At 38.5% G+C, this 20,614-nt stretch overlaps 1 protein-coding gene across 1 annotated transcript in view; it reads right to left on the bottom strand.

The window, feature by feature from the left end:
* KCNN4 (potassium calcium-activated channel subfamily N member 4) overlaps positions 1-20,614 on the bottom strand; it is a 610,224-nt gene that overhangs the window by 163,372 nt on the left and 426,238 nt on the right. The window contains exon 6 of the mRNA XM_078655496.1: positions 5,790-5,908. Coding sequence (XP_078511622.1) covers positions 5,790-5,908 — 119 coding nt within the window. The remainder of the gene's footprint in view (positions 1-5,789; positions 5,909-20,614) is intronic.

Here is a 20,614-nt window from a genome sequence, read left to right as displayed (position 1 = left end):
ACTTAACTTAAACTGCAACTTACTTACTCCTTCCCCCGTATTAGGCTTAGGTCAGGTACACCGGGGTAGGCGTAGATTAGAAGCACCAGTTGAGTACGTTAGTCAATGTTTTTATGTATGTGTATATTTTATCCATTTTTAAAGTATCACATGGCTAAGAAGCCATATAAATGCTTTTACAGTATTATTTCATAATACTCCTTTTACTGTACGCACTTTACTTTATACTAAGTATTGCAATTGTGGCAATTCATTTCTCTTGCATGAGAAAGAAGACTGCTCAATAAATAACACCTTTTATTGAAAACGCCCGTCTCTCTATTTCTCTGCACTCTGGTGAAACTAAGTATGCACGATTGACTGAGTGAAATAGCTGTCTATTGTTTTCACACGACTCTAGAGATACACTCCTATTCTGAGGGAGCAAAGTTGTCATGTTTTATGGTTGTCAGAAGCTAATCCCTTCTTGTCTATCCAGGGAAGTTAAACTCCTCCTTGTTTATTCGAGAAAGTTTCTAGTGACCTCTGAGCCAGCTGGCAAAACTAATTAAGTCTAATATAGTCAGTAGAGACCTAGTCGACCTCAGTCCTACGTCTACACTGCTGTTTATATTATTCCAATGCGCAGAGCCTATTGGGAATATAGGAACTACACTACAAACTGACCTAAGCATATTTCTTATCATGTAGTCTTACAATAAGGTTGATCAAGTTCACTGGAGCTCCCATTTCAACCAAAACTCTTCATAGGTTTTCATGAGTGACAAGATCTCGAGCAGCACACAGATCTACAAAAGCCACGTATAATATTTGTTTGTACAGCAGTGCATATGTCCAATACAGAAGGGTAAATCTTAAAAACTGATTGGGAGTACTAGGTTTCATGTGAAAGCCAGCTTGGAGTGGGGACGGGATGTGTTCTTCATCTATCCAGTCTAGTAGCTTGTCAAGGACTTGCCTTCCAAAAACCATATGCCGTTAAATTAAATGCTACTAATGGGCCTGAAACACTTATTGTTTCACCCACTTAAGTAGCCCTCGTATCTCTGGCCTACCCTTGCAACCTGTGAGCAGTGTTAAACTGTCAATTTGTCTTGGTAAAATAAACCTTTTACCAATCCTAAATCTTTCTCTTGAATACATATAAGTCACCCCTAGGGGCAGGGTGACATATCTTTAAAAAGTTGGACATGTACTTTTAAATATGTCCTGGTAGTGAAAACGTCTTAAGTTCGTTTTTTACTAATGCAAGGCCTCCCTCTGCCATTGGATAACATTGGGTTATCCTATTACATTTAATAAGTGATGACTTTTGATTGGAGTATTGAGTATCAATGGGGTAAACCCGAAATGCTACCAGACCCGGGTCAAAATTGCAGTACAACAGACAAATAGTCAATTAGGCATACTCTGCATTTAATGCAATTAAATTTCAAAGCATTAGTCACATTTTGTTAGGCAGCCCAGTTGCTCTACTATCTAGCATCATAAACACATTCGTAGTAAGATTGCTCTGGTGTAAGGGAAGAAAGGGTGGGAGTGTTGGCTTCAACAAATGTGACTAATGCTTTGAAACTAAATTGCATTAAATGCAGAGTATGCATAATTGACGTTGTGAATGTTATTAATTATTTGGGTATTGCTAAATTTGTTGCTACTGCAACTATTTGGCTATTGTACTGCGACGCTTAATTGGAAGCAGGTAAGAATGTAATGTTTACACTGAAAAGAATTGTAATTTTAAAATCTTGGTTCATGGTAAAGTCAAATTTTAAGTCACAGTTATGAAAATGGCACTTTTAGAAAATTGACATGTTCTTGTCCTAACCATTTGGTGCCATTAGCCACCTGTTTCATGGCTCTCATGACTAGGTGTATTTGGCAGTAGGTCAGGGCATATTCCTCCCAGACAGTGGCACAGATGGGGATTAGGTGTTGGTAGGATGGGCCATCCTGCCAAGAGGGGAGGGGCAGAACTATGCACAGCCCCAAAGGAGCACTAGTCTTTTGTCACCCCAGACATACTGGGTCAAGGCAGGTAGGAAAAAAATTCCAGAACCATCTTTGGGGGTGAAACTCCAGAAGTTTCTTCCGGCTTCAAAAAGGGCACTCGGTAGAAAAATAGGACCCTCAGACTCATGAGTAAGCCCCTGGACCTGGGATACTACAGACGAAGGACTGCCCTGCTGCCAGAGAATTGCCCTGCTGCTTGAGGCCTGCCCTGCTGTCTGAGAAGGAAGACTGGACCAGCTCCCGTTATCCGACGCAGAGTGAGTCCAAGGGCCAGGTGGCTGACCTCGTGTTCTGAGAAACCGGTCCCAGGATTCTTTTTCTGGTCCAGGGATGACCTGGCTTGGCAGTTTGGGCTGGACTGTTTCCATGAGGCACAGGGTCAAGATTGATTTGCATTTAGCTGGGTCTGAACTGGGGTGGCGAAGTGAGCTAAAGAACGATGATGGATTCAACCTAGATCTGTGACTGAGGGTGAGTGTCTGAAAAGTTTAAATGCTCCGTCTATCATCTCCTTGTGCTTACTTTGTTCACCCTAAGTTGGCAGGGTATGCCCAGACGTAGGTCCCTTACTCACTTTGCCACTGGATTCAAGCTAACCTGCCTGATAAGGCCCCAGGATGCTTGTTTCCGGTCCAGGGAAGACCTGGTTTGGCAGTTCGGGCTGGACAGTTCCCATGAGGCACAGGGTCAAGACTGATTTGCATATAGCTTTGTCTGAACTGGGGTGGCAAAATGACCTAAAGAACGATGATGGATTCAACTCAGATCTGTGACTGGGGGTGAGTGCATGAAAGGTTCAGTGCTCCGTTCATCATCTTGTGTTTGCACAGAACAAGCTCCAGAGGCCGCCCTGCAACTGCCCAGCTGACTTGCTGCACTGGACCTGCAATTGGTCCTGCCTGAGCCCTGCTGGCTGCTGATAAAATTGAGTTCCTTATCCACAAAAGGTGCTTCCCCATGTCCTGGACCTTTGGCTGGCATCAGGTGAGCTGCTCCTGTGAGGAGAGGAAAAGAAGAAATCCGGAAGTTTTGGGCTCTTAAAGACCACGAACTGACCCGTTAGAGTCAAAATCTCACAGTCACAATGACCGCTAACGCAAAGCTCCATTTGACCCCAGACTTCGTGTTTCAGCAACCGCCAGCGACGGCTGGCAATATAAGATCTGCACTTCGCGCTATAGGAACAACATTCTGCGGTGACCACGAACACGAAGCTCTAACACCGATCATTGTTGACGCCCGTCAGGGCATTCGAGCTACAGCGATGCCCAACCTGCTATTCGCGGTACAGCGGTGACCATTTGCAACGCTCTACATGCTCCTCCTGGCCTCCTCCACATGACTCTTTACGCCAGACTATGAGAAGGTAACTTTTTTTTTGGGACTAACCCTGTTGCTGTATCCGACCTGTGCTCCATCGTAGCCAGCCTGAACTTGTGACTTTCCTTGGTCTAGCATGACCAGATGACCGCAAGTGGCACTTTGTGCTTTTGGGCACTGTACTTACCTAAAACTTTGGAATTGCATATCTCCGATTAGCTGATTGGATTTTTGGCGTTTTGGTCTCATATTATATATTAAACTTTACTCAACTTTTCTAAATTGGTGTGAGATTTTTCGTGTGTTGCATTTTCACTTTATTACAGTTTGAGTTCTGCATAAATACTTTACACATTGCTTGTAAGTTAAACCTTGCTGATTTTGTGCCAAGTTACCAGAGGGTTAAGCACAGGTTAATTAAGGGACTTTTGTAGTTCACCCTGACGTTGATTGTGGTTGTTGTTTGAGAAGGGTTTTCACCCCCTCAATCAAATCCAAACGTCTGACAGTTGTTGCTGCTGTTGTGGGATTTGGAACCTGCTAATGGACTCATTTTCATGTAGTTTTTATTGATGCCTATTATATTCCAACATGCTTTAAAGCCTCCACTTTTATACTGTGCATTTCTCTGTCAGCGTGGTTTCTAAAAAGGCAGGTGCCACAAAAAAACCAGTTAAGATTTTCTTTTGTGCACAATGTTTTGCACCCATCAGCCACAACCAGACCAACTTTAGACACAGAGTACTGGCTTGGTGAAGAGAACCAATACACTACTTACCTGCAGAGGAACAATCCAGTACTTGTAGCAATACAGCAATTAAAATTGCCTTTGCTTAAGTAGAGAAAACCACTACACCTATAAAAAGTGTCTGGAATAATTCACTTTCTTTAGGCACTGTGTGGTACTGTTCTTTCTGAAAGTACATTCTCTACAGCTGTGTTTCACAAACTGTGGGTCGTGGGGCATATTGTCGAATTTTGTGGGACACAAAAGTCCAAGCAATAAATAAAGATGGCTTTCAATTCTGTATTTATCTTGTTACATTTACCTTACTTAAAAGACAGTGGTCAAATGTCAGGTTATGTCCTCTGACAAATTGACGCTTATTTTTTAACAAGGAGATTGGTGTTTACAAACTCCTCTCACTTAGCACTTAAAGAAAGAAAAGTAAAGTGAATCATGTGACAATCTTGTTGCCGGAGTTCAAGGGGTATGAAAGAAACGGCTTTAGAACGTATTTTTTTTGTAACGAAATGTAAATAACTAAATTAATTGTATACATTCAGCAGTAAGCAAAGGAAAAATAATGCGCATTTTCTCGTTTAATTCCGATGTGTGATGTAAACAAAGATTTTAATAGGATAAAAAAATCAAGTCACTTTACCTGGTGGTGCAAAAATGAGAAATATTCATTGAAACTGATTTCCACACCTTATCATTTAAGTTCAATTTAGTTGCACCAGTAAAACTGAATGTATGTGTAAATGTATTGCCCATTTCAATGGAAAATGTTCTGCATGTAAATGACAGTGCGCTACAACACAATAGGCTTTAGTCACAATAAAAAATCGCCCGGCCTCTGTCAATTAAAGCTGAGTGGGTTACAGATGTTTGTCTTTGGGTTGTGGTTCTAAAAGGTTTGGGAGGCACTGCTCTACAGCTTTTACCTGTATACATTTGAATAATCTTCCACTTTTTGGTGCTAACCTCCACTGGTTCTGTTTGCCGTGGACGACACAATCAAAACAGTTGTTTATTTCAGAGGAGCATCTGCTACCTTAATGTTATAGGAGGTGAAGATGGAAATCTTGGGAGAGTTGGTAATTTTGGTGCTGGATCGAAGAACTCTCTATCCAGCTGATGGATATGGTCGGCTTCACAACATGATCCATTCTGTGCCTGTGGATGAGGTCTGGCTTTGGAAGGAAGGCGCCCCGGAGTGAGGTGGCAAACCAAGGTCCGCTGCCCGGTGGAGCTGTCATATGCAGCAATAGCGGAGTCTGTCTCTGGGTCACCCTCTTGGCCGTCACCTACCCAGCCGGACATCGGACACTGTTTTTCACGGTTCTTCATGTTTTTTTCTGTCTCTCTCCTTGACTGCCTTGACTGCTTTGTTCACCCAGGAGTACTTTCCCCCTTCAGATCTACCTGACTCTGTCTGCATTTCTCTCCCCTGTCTACCTATCCCCCACTTCCTTCCATTCCTCATAAGATATGTGTCTTGCATATGCACGCGCTAATATCTTATATTATTGTGTAAGCGCACGTTTTTCTCCTAAGCATATACTGGTAATTGCAACTGTAACTGGTGTAACTATGTAACGATGTTTTGAAACAATGTCCTATCTCATGTAAAGCGCTCTGATACCTCCGGGTCTAGCCAGCGCTATATAAATCTTTTCAAATAAATAAATAAAATAAGGTCAGTGTGTATTGTGCATTCAGATATACTCACGTGTGAATGGCTCTCAGTAGGTACCGCTGGTGCTGTCTCACGCTTGCTGGTTCCTTCCTCTTGGCGTGTTTGTGTACCAGCCAGGCTTCACGCAGAACATTGGCTGCAGCGCATTTAATCTGTCGAGTAAACATCAAGGATTAAACATTTATTTATTTCATTCATTTATAAAGCGCTCTATCACCTAACAGCATCCTGGCGCTGAGAAGCACAGAGGGGTACGTAGCAAGAAAAAAAGACAGGAAAGGCACGGGTAGCTGGTACAGAACAGCAACAGTTACACCCTGGGAAAGAGCCAGGTTTTTAACCTTCTTCTAAAAGGTAGGAGTTGGCTGATCTGTCTTAGTTCCAGAGGGAGTCCGTTCCAAAGTCTGGCCGCAGCAACCATAGGAAGAGTAGTGGGTTAACATGATTGCAGTGTTTTTTCTGTATTTTCCAAACCTTAAGTCAGAATCCCATTTTATTCATCTCCATTTCCAAGATATTCAATAACACAACATAGCAAGCTTGGTCTGCTGCAACATTTTTAGACTGCCATCCAACCTCTCTTGGCATCACTGGGTAAGTCACCCAGCCCTCATCTTTTAAAATAGATTGAGCATCTCCTGTCATCTTTTGTAGGTCATTAGCTCACTTGAGAAAGAGAGAACCACCTCAACCCTCAACTGTAGGAGAAAAGATCAATTGATAAATGTACTCACAGCAGCCACCACCTGGGAAGGAGCAACCATTCCAGCATTCAGCTTTAAGGACACAAACCTGTGTATGAGTGAGTGGGGTTCAAAACTGTCTTGTATCTCAATTAGGACCTGGTTTAGGCTTTTTCGTGGTGATACTCAGCCTGTCACCCTGTCAGAGTGTTGGAGGACATTACTTTTGCTACTTTGGCAGACTCTCTTCTGCCAAATTTAGAAAGGACCACCGGCCTAATTGGTATCTATGTACCTTGAAAGGAACTGCTGTCATGGTGGTTTCTTTAAGGTACAAAACGTTCGGTGGATGGCTACTGACGGTTTTGACAGCCATTTTTTTTTTAACGGAATTTTATATAGCGCAAACTTGACCCGAAGGTATCGGGTATCAGAGCGCTGTACATAGCACCAGTTGTGTTACATGAGGACACAATAATTTTTTTGTTAGGCACAGGGAGATTAATTGGTAGATTCATCATGGTCCCGATTTGCGAGTCCTTAATAGCGATTATTAAGGAATCGCTATTAAGGACTCTCAAATCGGGATTCATGTAGAAATTGCAAAATAAATTGCGATTCCTACAGCCTCCTTATTATCGATTAGCAAATTGCTAATCGCAAATAAGGAATAACTCCCCATTCATACCTATGGGCCTAAAGGCTAAAGGCCCATAGGAATGAATGGGGAGTTATTCCTTATTTGCGATTAGCAATTTGCTAATCGCAAATAAGGATGCGATTTCAAGGGTGCCAGGGGTGTCCAAAGGACACCCTGTAGCACCCCTGAAATGGAAATGTAGCCTGATGTTGCGCACACGCATGTCCAAAGGACATGTGTGTGCGTAACATACCACTGAGAAAAAGGCAATAAAGTGCATTTTTCTAAGTTTTCGCTATTTACCACGAAGTCAGACTTCGTGGTAAATAGCGGCCGGAAATTGCGAATTCGCTAGTTGTAAAAGTTTCATGAATTGCATTTAAGGAATCTCAAATTGAGATTCCTTAAATGCTATTCCTCGCTAAAATGCGAATTCTGTATTAGCGATTTTTGCATTTGGGATGATGAATCCCAAATGCAAAAATTGCGCTTGCAAAGGGCCAGATTCTCAGAATCTGGCCCTTTGCGAGCCGTTTTCGGCTTGATGAATCTAGCTGTAAGTGATTTGTCCAGAATCACAGTATGTTCAGCGTCATTGCGGAGACTCGCACCCAGGTCCCCAGATTCGAGGTCGACCGCCCTAGCCATTAGTCCAACTCCTCTCCCCTACGTTCACTAAATTTGTAAACTTTCTTTGTTTTTTCGATACAAGCTCCAAAAGCAGTAGTTTAAAAAACTTTTAAAAAATAATGACACTAGGAGTTTTCTCCCAGGGCGTGGGGAGTATTATTTGTGTTTTTTCTGTCTGTCACTACCAGGTTTTGACTGTAGGGTTCACCCCACTGTTTCCCTCCTACATGACAGACTTGAGGTTCGTCCTCTGAACCCTTATACTACTTGATTTCACTTGTTTCATGCCTCTCTATCAGTTCTCGTGTAGGTAAAAGAGGCGTTCCTAACTGTTCCCCCCTATCTTGTACTACTCTACTTCGGCCTGTTATCTGAGATCTTATTGCTTCTTGATTCTTGTGTTAATACTGCATTGGTATCTCGTCTGGTATTTCCAAACTAACACTTCAAAAACACATTTTCAGGATTAAACTTTGCATTCCAGAGGCAATGTTTCTGGGCAACCAATAAAGCTGCACCAGAATGTGTACTGTTTCATCTATTGCCTTCTTTGAGCGTTCCAGGCATGGTATTGTTGGTGAAAAATTAATGCAAACGTACAAACAGCTGCCCCCACTGCCTGGGATCCCTTGTCTCTTTACTTCCCTCGTTCTTTACAGTTTCTCATTTCAGAAACCAGAAGGGACCCTGTCCCCAGCCTGTATTTTAAGGTGATCCCTATTCAGTCCAGTGACTTGTCTGAAAATGATTCCCCGTGTAGACTCGGTTGTTTCCTCTTTTTCTCATTACTGTCTGAACGTTACATTTGTAAAGCCTAGAACTTTACAAACTTTGCTTAGTGTTGTGACATTGTATCTCTCCTCGTGTCAGGATGCTGGAGGCACTCCTTTATGTATTCAAATGTAATTTTTTCAATCTTTTACGTCAATCTTGAAACACTTCTAGGTGCATAGATTTAGTGCTCTGACACTTGACACTATATAAACATCCTAAATATGTGAACAAATAATCCCAGAATACCTAATAGAGTTTTGGAAAGAATGGCACCAATATGCGTAGGTTCTTCTGTGTGTCAGAATTAAACAATCTTTTGTAAAATTTTCTTCAATTTCTCATGGATACTTCTAATCACAGATTCCGGATCATGTGAATACCCCCAGGCAAGCACAAGGAGATGATGGATGGCGCACTGAAACTTTTCAGACACTCAACCCCAGTCACAGATCTGGGTTGAATCCATCATCGTTCTTTAGCTCACTTCGCCATCCCAGTTCAGATATAGCTATATGCAAATAAGCTTGACCCTGTGCCTCATGGGTACAGTCCAGCCGGAACTGCTAAGCCATGTCTTTCCTGGATCGGAAACAAGCATCCTGGGACTGGTTTCGGGCTAACAACTCTCATCAGCCAGGCTAGCTTGAATCCAGTGGCAAAGTGAGCAAGGGACCCACGTCTAGGCATACCCCCAAGCACCAGACTGGATCTGAAGAATTTTCAGAGTACTACCTCTCCTGCTGCTCTGTGACAGCTTTGTCCTCTCAACAAAGTGATATCAAAGGCGCATGTAAGAACTAACCCTGCTGATGTCAGTTCCTTTCTCTCTTTGCCTTTGGACTTGGATCTGTAGTTCACTCACTCCCAAACTTTTCTCCTCGTCTTTCATGTACTTTTGCTTAAAATTATTTTCACAGTGTGCAAGGTAACTTGTCCCCACCTACAACCACAGGGTTAAGCCTTTTAGACACTGACATAAACAGATGTCTGTGAAGATCCCCACAAGGGATATCTTTGGTTTTTAAGTTTGACCCACTCGTAGTTAAGGTTTCATTTAGATTGAACCCTTATGAATCCCAAGGCGATCTGGGACCATAGAGCCAAACTCATATCACTGTGTACAAATGGAAGACACATAAGTCCTACTGCTGGTCGAAGTCAAGGGCACTGACCAATTCCCACCGTTGAGGCCGTTTTTACAAAAAATCTTCCACTCATCCAAAATCCTCAGGTGAGTGAGTCACAGAAAAACATGAAAACAAAGCAGGATTCTGCGCCGTTCCACCACTCTCAACCAGTGAAGTCATGCAAATGTCAAGGTGCCTCTCAGTCTTGGTCTACTACTGAGGAACTGATTCGCCAACTTATCGTGTTGCACCTCACACTCTCAAGTCTGGCCGTAACGTCGCAGCAAACTGAGGCTTTCAGGGAAGCCTTAGTGAGGTTTTTTGGCACACATCCGGCTTCCACTGGTGCACCTTTGGATCCCATGAATCTGAGGAGGCCTCCAGTCAGATTACCAATGGCAGATCGATCATCAATGCCATCAGTGCCTCTTGAACCCACTGCGGGATCTGCCCGGATTCAGGCTCCTACACACAACCTGACTTAGGGCCTGAATGCAAATTTGGCAGTCTTCAGGCCGCCGTTGTGGTGGCGTTGGATTCACCACTGCCGACTTGGCAGTCCACTCACTATATTACGAGTTTGATGGTTTACTGAATGAAAGGCTGCCGGAGTACCGCCAACTGACTCAACAGTGGTCGGGAAAAAGCAGCTGGCATAGGGCGGTACAGAGAAGTTCACCGCCATCCGAATGACCAGTTTGCTTACCGACGAGCTGACTGTGGAGGTGGGACCACCTGCTTCGAGTCGGCGGAGTCGAAGGATTTGGCGTGCATACTCACCCATTTCCGTTTCTTCCCTTCATTCATCGACGTGGATACCTTCCTCCAGGGCTGTCCTTCACAGTAGCATCTTGACCCCGATGTAAACAACCATGTTGGCACCAAAGTCCAATTTGTACCGTTTACCCATTACTGGACTGGGCACATATGGTCCCAACTCCTGCAATGTGAAAGTACTGGTAGTAGGTATTTTCACATGTATTATGGAATTCTGTGGACACCTTTTACAAAAGGGTCTTACAGGACCTTGACGATTGGGATTCTAAAACCACACACAAGCATCGGGGACAATTTTGGAATGACAACCTCACCAAAGGGGAAAGACTTGCCTTAAAAAATCTTAGTAATGACCAAACGATTTTGATAAGGGAAGCGGACAAGGGAGGAAATGTGGTCATAATGAATAAGACTGACTACGCCAACGAAATTTTTTCCCAATTATCGGACACGGACTGTTATGAGTTAATGACTTACAACCCCACAGGACAACTGGGTATTATGATCAATAAACACTTGGTTGAGTGGCACTCCCAGTGTTTACTAGACGATGACGAACTAAGCTATTTAAAGGTGTTTACCTACCTACCCTTACTTGTACACCCGGCCCAAGGTACACAAAAAACTAGACTTCCCACCTGGTAGACCTATTATATCCGGTATCGGGGGCCCCACTGAAAGACTTTCTGAATATGTGGACATCTTCTTGGGGCCTTTGGTACAAAATCTACCTAGCTATATCCAAGATTCAAAGCACATTTTAAGTATCCTAGCGGATGTTGACTGGCAAACTGGCATGCTCATGGCCACACTTGATGTGGTCGCTTTATATACTAACATTGGCTCAGAATTGGGTTTGGAAGCAGTCAAACAAATGTTAAGTACACGACCGGCAACTGAATGGCTACATAACGAAATGCTAATTAGAATGATGCAAATTATCCTCAATAACAACTTTTTTCTATTCGAGGGAAATTGGTACAAACAGACCAGGGGGGTAGCTATGGGGTCTAAATTTTCACCTAGTTTCGCCTGCCTCTTTATGGGTTGCTTGGAGAAAGATTGGATCTGGGGAGACAGAGGCACCAAATGGATTGATAAGATAATTTATTGGGGCAGATATATAGACGATTGTCTCTTACTTTGGTCTGGTACTCATGTGGAACTACAAGAATTTTTTGAACACATGAACACTAACCTATATGGGATGAAATTTACTATGGAATCTAGCAATACACAGATTTCCTTCCTGGATATAGAACTTTATACTGAAGGCAATACACTTAATACCCGCCTTTTCAGGAAACATACCGCATGCAATTCTATTTTACATGCTGATAGTTCGCACCCTACACATCAGATTAGTGCCATACCGTATGGAGAGTTTGTAAGAGCTAGGCGTAATTGTAGTGAAGAAGGGGAATTTCACAATTGTATTGAGGATATGAACCAGCGTTTTGAGAAGAGAGGTTATCCCTCTACTGTCCTAAAAAAAGCTAAAAAAAGGATTAAGATGGCTAAGAGGGAGGATATTTACTAAACAACTAAGGAGTGACTTTGAAAACACTAAAGTGACAGAACTTGTCTCTAGTTTTATGAAAATAATAATAACAACACCCCCCATAAACCAAAGATGCCTATTGAACGGGAAGATAGGGACAATCCTCTTTCTTTGTAAAATGACCCTCACTCACCACTAGTTGGTGACATGCTTCATCATTGGGTCCCCGCTGGGGTGGCCGAATGCCTCCCCAGCGTGCTACAACGCCTGTGTTACAGCAGAGCTGGATGTGTTGAGTGCAACAGTGCTCTAAATAAATTGTGAAGATAACTGTGAGTGCAAATTAAAAAATACAAGGTTGAAACCCAAATTTTTTTTTAATAAAGGTCAACCCGTATTATTAAAATCAGTGAAAGCGGACCAACTAGGTTCTAATTTAGGAAACCTGTGTCCTTTGGTCAGTGGCCAACATGTTTCTGCTGTTCTGTGTGCGTATTCGCTCAGCATTCGTCAGGACCTAAAAATAGAAAGGAAGGCCACCGGTGGTGTGCGCTCGCTAAGGCGCACCCTCCCGTGAGGCACTGTATGTGAAAAATTCAGAAAAACTTGTGATAACTCACGGTTTCTGTCCGTGGCGGCTCACTGAATATCACAGGAGCGAAAAATCCTGTGGAGAAATGGGAGGACAAAACGGTGTCTAAATATCGAGTTTTTATTTTCGACTGGACATAATATCGACTCCAGAATATAGAGATGGCATTAATATCGAGGTAAGTAATATCGATGTATTTATTATCGATTTTCATGTATGTTAAAAAATATCGATTGATAAAATATCGAGTAAGTAATATCGATAGTAAAAAATATTGTTATTTTTAGTAGTTTAAAAATATCGAAAGTCAAAATATCGGTTTTAAGAATATCGAAAGTTGTGTTATCGACAGTCATGATTAAATATATGTTATTTTTTATGTATTTATATTGAATTTTTTTATAAACAATTAATAAATATAAAAATGCTTTTTATTAATTGGTAGTAATATTTAATTAATTGTTAATGAAATAATATTTTTTAATTATATTAAATTTAATTGCTAATTAATGTAAGTTAATTGATTAATTGGTAATTATGGTAATTTAAATAATTTATGTCATGTAGCGGGTTGTGGGTTTTTAGGGGAATAGGGTGGGAAGTAATTTAATTATAATTAATTAAATATGTAAATGTATTAATTGGTAGTAATATTTAAATAATTGTTAATTAAATAATAGTTTTCAATTATATAAAATTTAATTGGTAATTAATTTAATTTAATTGATTAATTGCTAATTATGCTCATTTAAAATATTTATGTGATGTAGCGGGTTGTGGGTTTATAGGGGAATAGGGTGGGAAGTAATTTAATTATAATTAATTAAATATGTAAATTTATTGATTGGTAGTAATATTTAAATAATTGTTAATTAAATAATAGTTTTCAATTATATAATATTTAATTGGTAATTAATTTAATTTAATTGATTCATTGCTAATTATGCTAATTTAAAATATTTATGTGATGTAGCGGGTTGTGGGTTTATAGGGGAATAGGGCGGTAAGTAATTTAATTATAATTAATTAAATATGTAAATTTATGATTTGGTAGTAATATTTAATTAAATGTTAATTAAATAATATTTTTTAATTATATAAAAATTAATTTGTAAATAATTTAATTTAATTGATTAATTGGTAATTATGTTAATTTAAATAATTTATGTCATGTAGCGGGTTGTGGGTTTATAGGGGAATAGGGTGGGAAGTAATTTAATTATAAATCATTAAATATGTAAATTTATTAATTGTTAGTAATATTTAAATAATTGTTATTTAAAAAATATTTGTTGATTATTTATAATTTAATTGGTAATTCATTTAATTTAATTAATTAATTGCTAATTATGTTAAATGAAATTTTGTATTTCCTGTAGCGGGTTGTGGGTTTATAGGGGAATAGAGTGGAAAGTAATTTAAAAATAAAGAAGGAAATAATAATATTTATTAAAGGTATACAACGTTTACCACGCAACTTTTACTACGCACTACCATTACAACGAAAATTTTACTACGCAAATACCATTATAACGCATGTATTTACAACGAATTTTTTTACAACGCAGGTACTTTTACAACGCATACCATTACAACGTAAGTATTTGTAAGTATATAATTATATTTAAAATGTTATAGGTTTGGGTTTTTGGGTAAAGGGTTTTTTTTAGCGTTCAGGGTCAGTTTGGGGTTTTTGGGTAAAGGGGTATTTTTAGGGTTCAGGGTCAGTTTTGGGTTTTTGGGTAAAGGGGTATTTTTAGGGTTCAGGGTCAGTTTTCAGTTTTTGGGTAAAGGGGTATTTTTAGGGTTCAGGGTCAGTTTTCAGTTTTTGGGTAAAGGGGTATTTTTAGGGTTCAGGGTCAGTTTTCAGTTTTTGGGTAATGGGGTATTTTTAGGGTTGAGGGTCAGTTTTCAGTTTTTGGATAAAGGGGTATTTTTTGGGTTCAGGGTCAGTTTTCAGTTTTTGGGTAAAGGGGTATTTTTAGTGTTCAGGTTCAGTTTTCAGTTTTTGGGTAAAGGGGTATTTTTAGGGTTCAGAGTAAGTTTTCAGTGTTTGGGTAAAGGGGTATTTTTAGGGTTCAGGGTCAGTTTGGGGTTTTTGGGTACAGGGGTACAGGGTAAAAATTACGTTTATACTTGGTGGAGTTGGAATAGTAATTTGTATGGGTTCAGTGTCCAGCACCTTCCCTGATGTCATACTTGGTGGAGTGGGAATAGTAATTAGTATGGGTTCAGTGTCCAGCACCTTCCATGAGTTTACAATTGGTGAAGTGGGAATTGTAATTTGTATGGTTTTAATGTGTAGTATGGTTTTGTGAGTTTATAATTGGTGCTGTGTAAATAAGAAAACATTTTTAATACACATAACTATTATTGGTGGGATACTATAATAAAGTTTTAAAATTACATATAAAAAATTTGTATTAATGATAATTATTGTTATTGTAGTAGTTAAAAGATAAATACATTTTTACATTTATTAAAATTTAAAATGCATTTTTAAATAGAATATTTCATATGCAATTAATAATCATATAGAATAATAAAGAAGGAAACATACACAGGGTTAAATGGAATAAATGACAAACAGTTTATTAACATATACAAAATAAATTGTAAGTAGAGATGTCTTTTTTATTTCTATTGAAAATTGTAAGTAAACAGTTTTTATTATCCCAAAAAATATATGAAGTGCATATATATGTTTTTAACAAATAAATGATATTTAAATATTTATATGTTTATTCACATATATTGTAATTAAATTAGTTAAAGAAACAAATTGGTAATATGTACTTTTCATTTAATAACAATTATGTTATTCACATAGACATTGAATATATTGTCATAGATAAATATGTATATTTGTTTTATAACAGTAACATTTTTGTTTTTTACAAAGTTATCATATTTTTTTTACAAATTAATATTATGAATATTTAACATATTTATAATATTAATTTTAACATAGATAAACACACAAATACATTTTTAGATACATACATAGGGGTCGATTCCGATCCGGTAAAATGCGCTCCGAATCGTCGTACGGAGCGTTTTTCCCCCGTACGAATCGTACCCGTACACGTCCCGTACGTACGACGAAGTACGATTTGTACCAGGAGCCGAACTCCGTACGAGTCGTACAGGACTCCGTACGACTCAAATCTCCGTACGAGTCTCACTCGGAACCCGCTGTACGTGACATCACTACGGTTCGCGGCTGGTTTTTACGACCCAGCAAGTACGATTCGTGTCGGGTACGCACCGTACGACCCTTTTCCTACGGGAGCTGAAAACAGTCATAAACGCAGAGTTCGCGCCGAAACAGGTACGGAACGGCCCCCCCCAGGTACGGGACGTACCCCCCATGATCGCAGGGGTACGGCGCGTACCCCTGCGATCATGGGGGGTACGTGCCGTACACCCAGCGTACATGGGGTACGCACCGTACCCCATGAACAGTGGGTGTACGGTGCGTACCCCATGAACGGTGGGTGTACGGTGCGTACCCCATGTACGCTGGGAGTATGGCACGTACCCCCCATGATCGCAGGGGTACGCGCCGTACCCCTGCGATCATGGGGGATACGCGCCGTACGGTGTGTAAGTGATTGTGCGCTTTTCCGTACGAATCGCCCTTACCTGACGAGGACCGTACGAATAGCGTCCTGAACACCCGGTCTGGATCGTACTCGCCGAGTCGTACGGTGTGTGTACGAGTCGTACGGAAACGGCTCCGGATACGAATCGTACGGACGGGGATTTTACCGGATCGGAATCGACCCCATAATGTTTAAACTAATATGAGCTATTTTTATTAACAAATTATTTGTAACAAGGTTATATATTCACATTTGTTTAACATATAGATTATTTTCAACATGTATATATAAATAATAACATATTATTTAAAGTAACAGATAACAGTTGAATAATTATTTGAAAGTAATGAATATTTAAGAAATAATTTTCTACAATTTAAATAATTATTTACACTTAATATAATACTCAGTGTATTTTTTTAAAGTGTTGAAATATAGAAATTAATGAGGTTTTTGCTGTATACAGGGACTACTTTTTAACCGCGTAATGTTATTTAGGCTTATTTGGTGCTTCAACAGATCGCGGTTGGATGCTGCTTCGCGTTAGAGAGGGTAAGTTTGTTTTTATTGTATTTTATAAGTTAATGAAGTTAGTGTTAGTGTATGTGTGGCGTGTTTAAGTTTATGTACATAGGGTTATTAAGAGAAGATTGTGTTTTCGGTTTTAGGTAGAGTGTACGATATTTAATTTTTGCCGCGTTTTAGTTGTAGGTGTGTGACGTGAGCTAATATGTTTAAATGTTACAAAGATAATATGTTTGGTGTATAAATATGTCTTTTTATATATGTATGGGTGTTTTTGTGTGGGTGGGTATGTATTTTATTTTTTCAAGGTTATCGTCGCGTTTTACTGTTTTTGAGGAGGTCCTTCTTTTTCGATCAGAGTTGTGTGACGAGTATTATATACTCTTATTTTAGCACACAAATGTTTTGGTTTTCACGTTTTGCAGGAGCGTTTTTTTTTACAAATTACTATTTTCGGGTTTTCAATGGTATATCGTGTGTATTACATTGGAGAGGAGTCGCTATGGATTTGCTTGTATTTTTGCATTTTTTTTTGGGCTTCCATGGATTGAATGGGTTTTTGCTATGGTGTCGTATGGATTGCTTGGAATTGGATTACGTTTGAAGGTGCAACAGAAAGGTAATTTTTTACAAAACTTTTTATGGGTGGGGAAACTGTTTTAATTTTTGCTTTAGTTACGTTGTATGTAACATTTTGTAAATACATTATCTAAATACATTTTATATATGTTAATATTATGTATTTGATAATTTAATTGCAAATTGTTACATGTAAAAATTAAGGATTTTCAAAAAAAAAGCTTAATGTCACGTGTATAGTTATGTTATGTTTTAAAGAATAGTTTTTGCAATCATTGATAGATAGTCTAGTCCTTTGCTAGTTGGATAGAGGGTAACTTGACTTTGGAGTGTGTTATACATTTTTTTCCTTTCTTTGGTGAGTTTAGGTCCGATCAAAGTTTCTGATTGCTCCATTCGGAGCTCCTGGTAACTCTGTTCTTTTTGTAAGGATTGTATTAATTTGTGAAGGGTAGGTGTTCCTCGGCCTGTAGTTGCTTGGAAGGCATTGTGCCATCCTTCAACTGCATTGTTGGTTTTTGCTTCCTTATTTAGTGTGCTAAGGTAGACATTCCACCAAGCTATTTGGTATTTGGGTTGTCTTCTATGGCCTGATCTGTGTAGCCTTCCTACCCATGTGTCTTCGAAGTAGTCAAGCATAGGGCTTAGTCTTTCTTCGTTTCTTTTATAGTAGGGGCTGTCTATTAACAAGTTATAGTGCTCAGTTACATCTGTCAGTGGAACATAGGCTAGGGCGATGAGTTTTTTTTATTTGATAAGCAAAAGTGCTATCAGTGGCGTATTGGATACTCAAGGTAGATTGTTGTAGATGTCGCCAGATACATTGGTTAAAATGATAATAGCAACCTTGTATTGCTGTGTGTGGGTATGTTTTAAGGATGGTGTTTATCATAGCTTTTTCAAAGTCAATGATAATTGTTTGTGGAAAATAGTTGTTAGTATGTTGCTTGACTTCAGTTAGTATTTCTTGATAGGTAGCTTGCTGCTTGTTTGGTAGAAGGGCATAAAGGAATGGAATATTAGCATTTTGGAAATGACCATGGATAGTGTATAATTGATAAAAAGGTTTGGGACATACAGAAAAAGTACCATCCATCATCCAAGTTTGGCATTGGGTAAGTTTAGTCATGTTGTTTGCTGTGGCAAACAGTATAATTCTTTTATCTTTACATTTGTTGTCATAGAGTATAAAATCATCTTTATTGTGAGTTACAGAGAGTTCAGGGGGAATTTGCACTTCTTCAAAAGTTTTTGGTGTGGGAGGAGTAGTGCATGTTGCTCTTTTTTTTCTAGCTATAGTTTTTTTTAGGGAATCGATAGATGGTAATTGGCTAGAAGCATGTTGGGGAAGTACACTTAAATGGTGTTTTAGAATAGCAGTTGTTGGTTGATCAGTACTAGTACTAGCTTCTTTAAGGGAATCTAGCATTTGTCTAATCTCTATTTCTGTTACATTGGGTGGGTGATTATGTTCCTTAGTATAAGTAACAGTAGTCTCCTGAGTTATAGCTCTACCATAACATTTGTTGGCATAATATTTCGTACACTTCCAAAAAACTTTCAAATCTTTTTGTTTCTCTTGAGTGTAGACATATCCCATGTAACAAAGAAGCATTTTCCCTTTTTGTGAATAAATGAATTTAGCTCCTTCAGTCATGCTTGTATTGTAGTGCTAGGAGGTAATTAAAAGAGAATGTCATTACATTTGTTCAAAAAATAATGTTGTATTCTAATAATACAGTTTAACACATTTCTGATTTACCTGTAAATCTTTTTATGATTTCAAGTAGTTCTTTTCAGGTGTTGATGTTCTTCAAACTGTTATTTTCTGTGTATATATTTTTGTACCTGTGGAAGTTGAGAAAATGTGTACAAATATTTTAGAACTATTTATGATATTTTGGTAGAGGTTTTTAGCTAGTTTCTATTTAGTTACCTATCTATTAAATGTCGAAGTTACATTTAAATTATATACTTACTTATTTATATTTAACTTTTGATGTCCAGGTGTTGTCTAGGTCTTCTGTATTTTCTTTTTGTCTGTAGGATAAATAGTAAAAAAAAAACATATATTTTAGGTATTTGGCTTTTAAACATAGGTGTGAGGTTTGAGAGTTACATTTTCGATGGAAAATAATGTAGTAGTACTTACTGTATATAGGTGTAGCTGTCTTTATGTTGAAGTCAATACGTTTTCTTTCAGAAATCCTGCAGAGTTTCGTCTTCCTTTAGTTAGGAGATTTAGGCTGCATTTTTAGTTTGCTGTAATCTTGTTTATATAGTATTAGTCTAATAGTTTCTGAAGTAGGATTGGTTGTTTAAATTGATAGTCTGTTTTAATTCGTGGATTTGAATTTTTTAACCTGTTATACTAATTGCTTTCCTTATATGGGTGACGCCAATTAACGTTTATTTAATGTGTAAGGCCTTATTTTGTATAGGTAATGTTATCTTTATATTTTTAAAGTGGAGGAATATATATAATTTGCAGTAAGAAATGTTTAGTTGTTCGAAACATTGTTTATGTATTATAAAATGTATGTTTGTATTTATTTTGTGTTATAAATGTTAGGAAAATATATAGTATGTTTTATAGCTTTTTAGAAACAATTAGTGAATAAATATGAATAGTATGACTAAATTTTAAGATAATACAGTGATTTATTCAAGGATGTAGTAATTTCGATATTTTAAAAAAACGATAAATGTGCTATCTATATTTTTGTATTCGATATTTTGTCAGTTTTTCATGTAAAGATGTGATAATCGATGTTTTAGAAATCGATAATGTTGTTAGTCGATATTGTAGTAGTAGTTGTTTTTTTAGTCGATAATGTGGTTTCGATATTTTTGTGTTTTGTTGTTTAAGTATAGGCAATCGATAATTTTGTAGTCGATAATTTTTCGTCGATATTTTGTACAGTCGATATTTGGTCTGTCGAGGTTATGTCAGTGATCCGGACAAAACACCATAACATATAATGACATACGAAAAACATGAAATTGTTGATTATTCTTGTATTTCATTATGCTCGTTGCCAATAGTCTGGTGTTAGTGACCAAAACACTCCAATATAGTCTGAATGGAGAAGTATGTAATATCTCTTAATGATGTATTCAGCAAGAGCCCTATTATTTGGTTCCAGCAATGTTACATTGAACACAGGCAGTATATCGATCAAAGTTAATTTAAACTGAACTGCCTTGTCTAAAAACAAGTAGAGCATGAGCAATAAATTTATGGAAAAACCGTCTATAGTTGAATCACCAATGACATATCAAAAACCAGAGGTCCACGATCGTTGTAATAATATAAGCAGACACACTCACGTAATGACAGGGAGATTATTACTCCTTGGAAACTGACGGCGCAGGAAAACCTTCACGCGATGTCAGATCTGCCCCGAGAGAAAAACCAAATGCCA

The sequence above is a fragment of the Lissotriton helveticus genome, chromosome 7 (genome assembly GCF_964261635.1).
Source record: "Lissotriton helveticus chromosome 7, aLisHel1.1, whole genome shotgun sequence".
NCBI lineage: Eukaryota > Metazoa > Chordata > Amphibia > Caudata > Salamandridae > Lissotriton > Lissotriton helveticus.
Note: the sequence above shows the minus strand (reverse complement) of the source record. Positions and strands in the feature narration are given on the sequence as shown.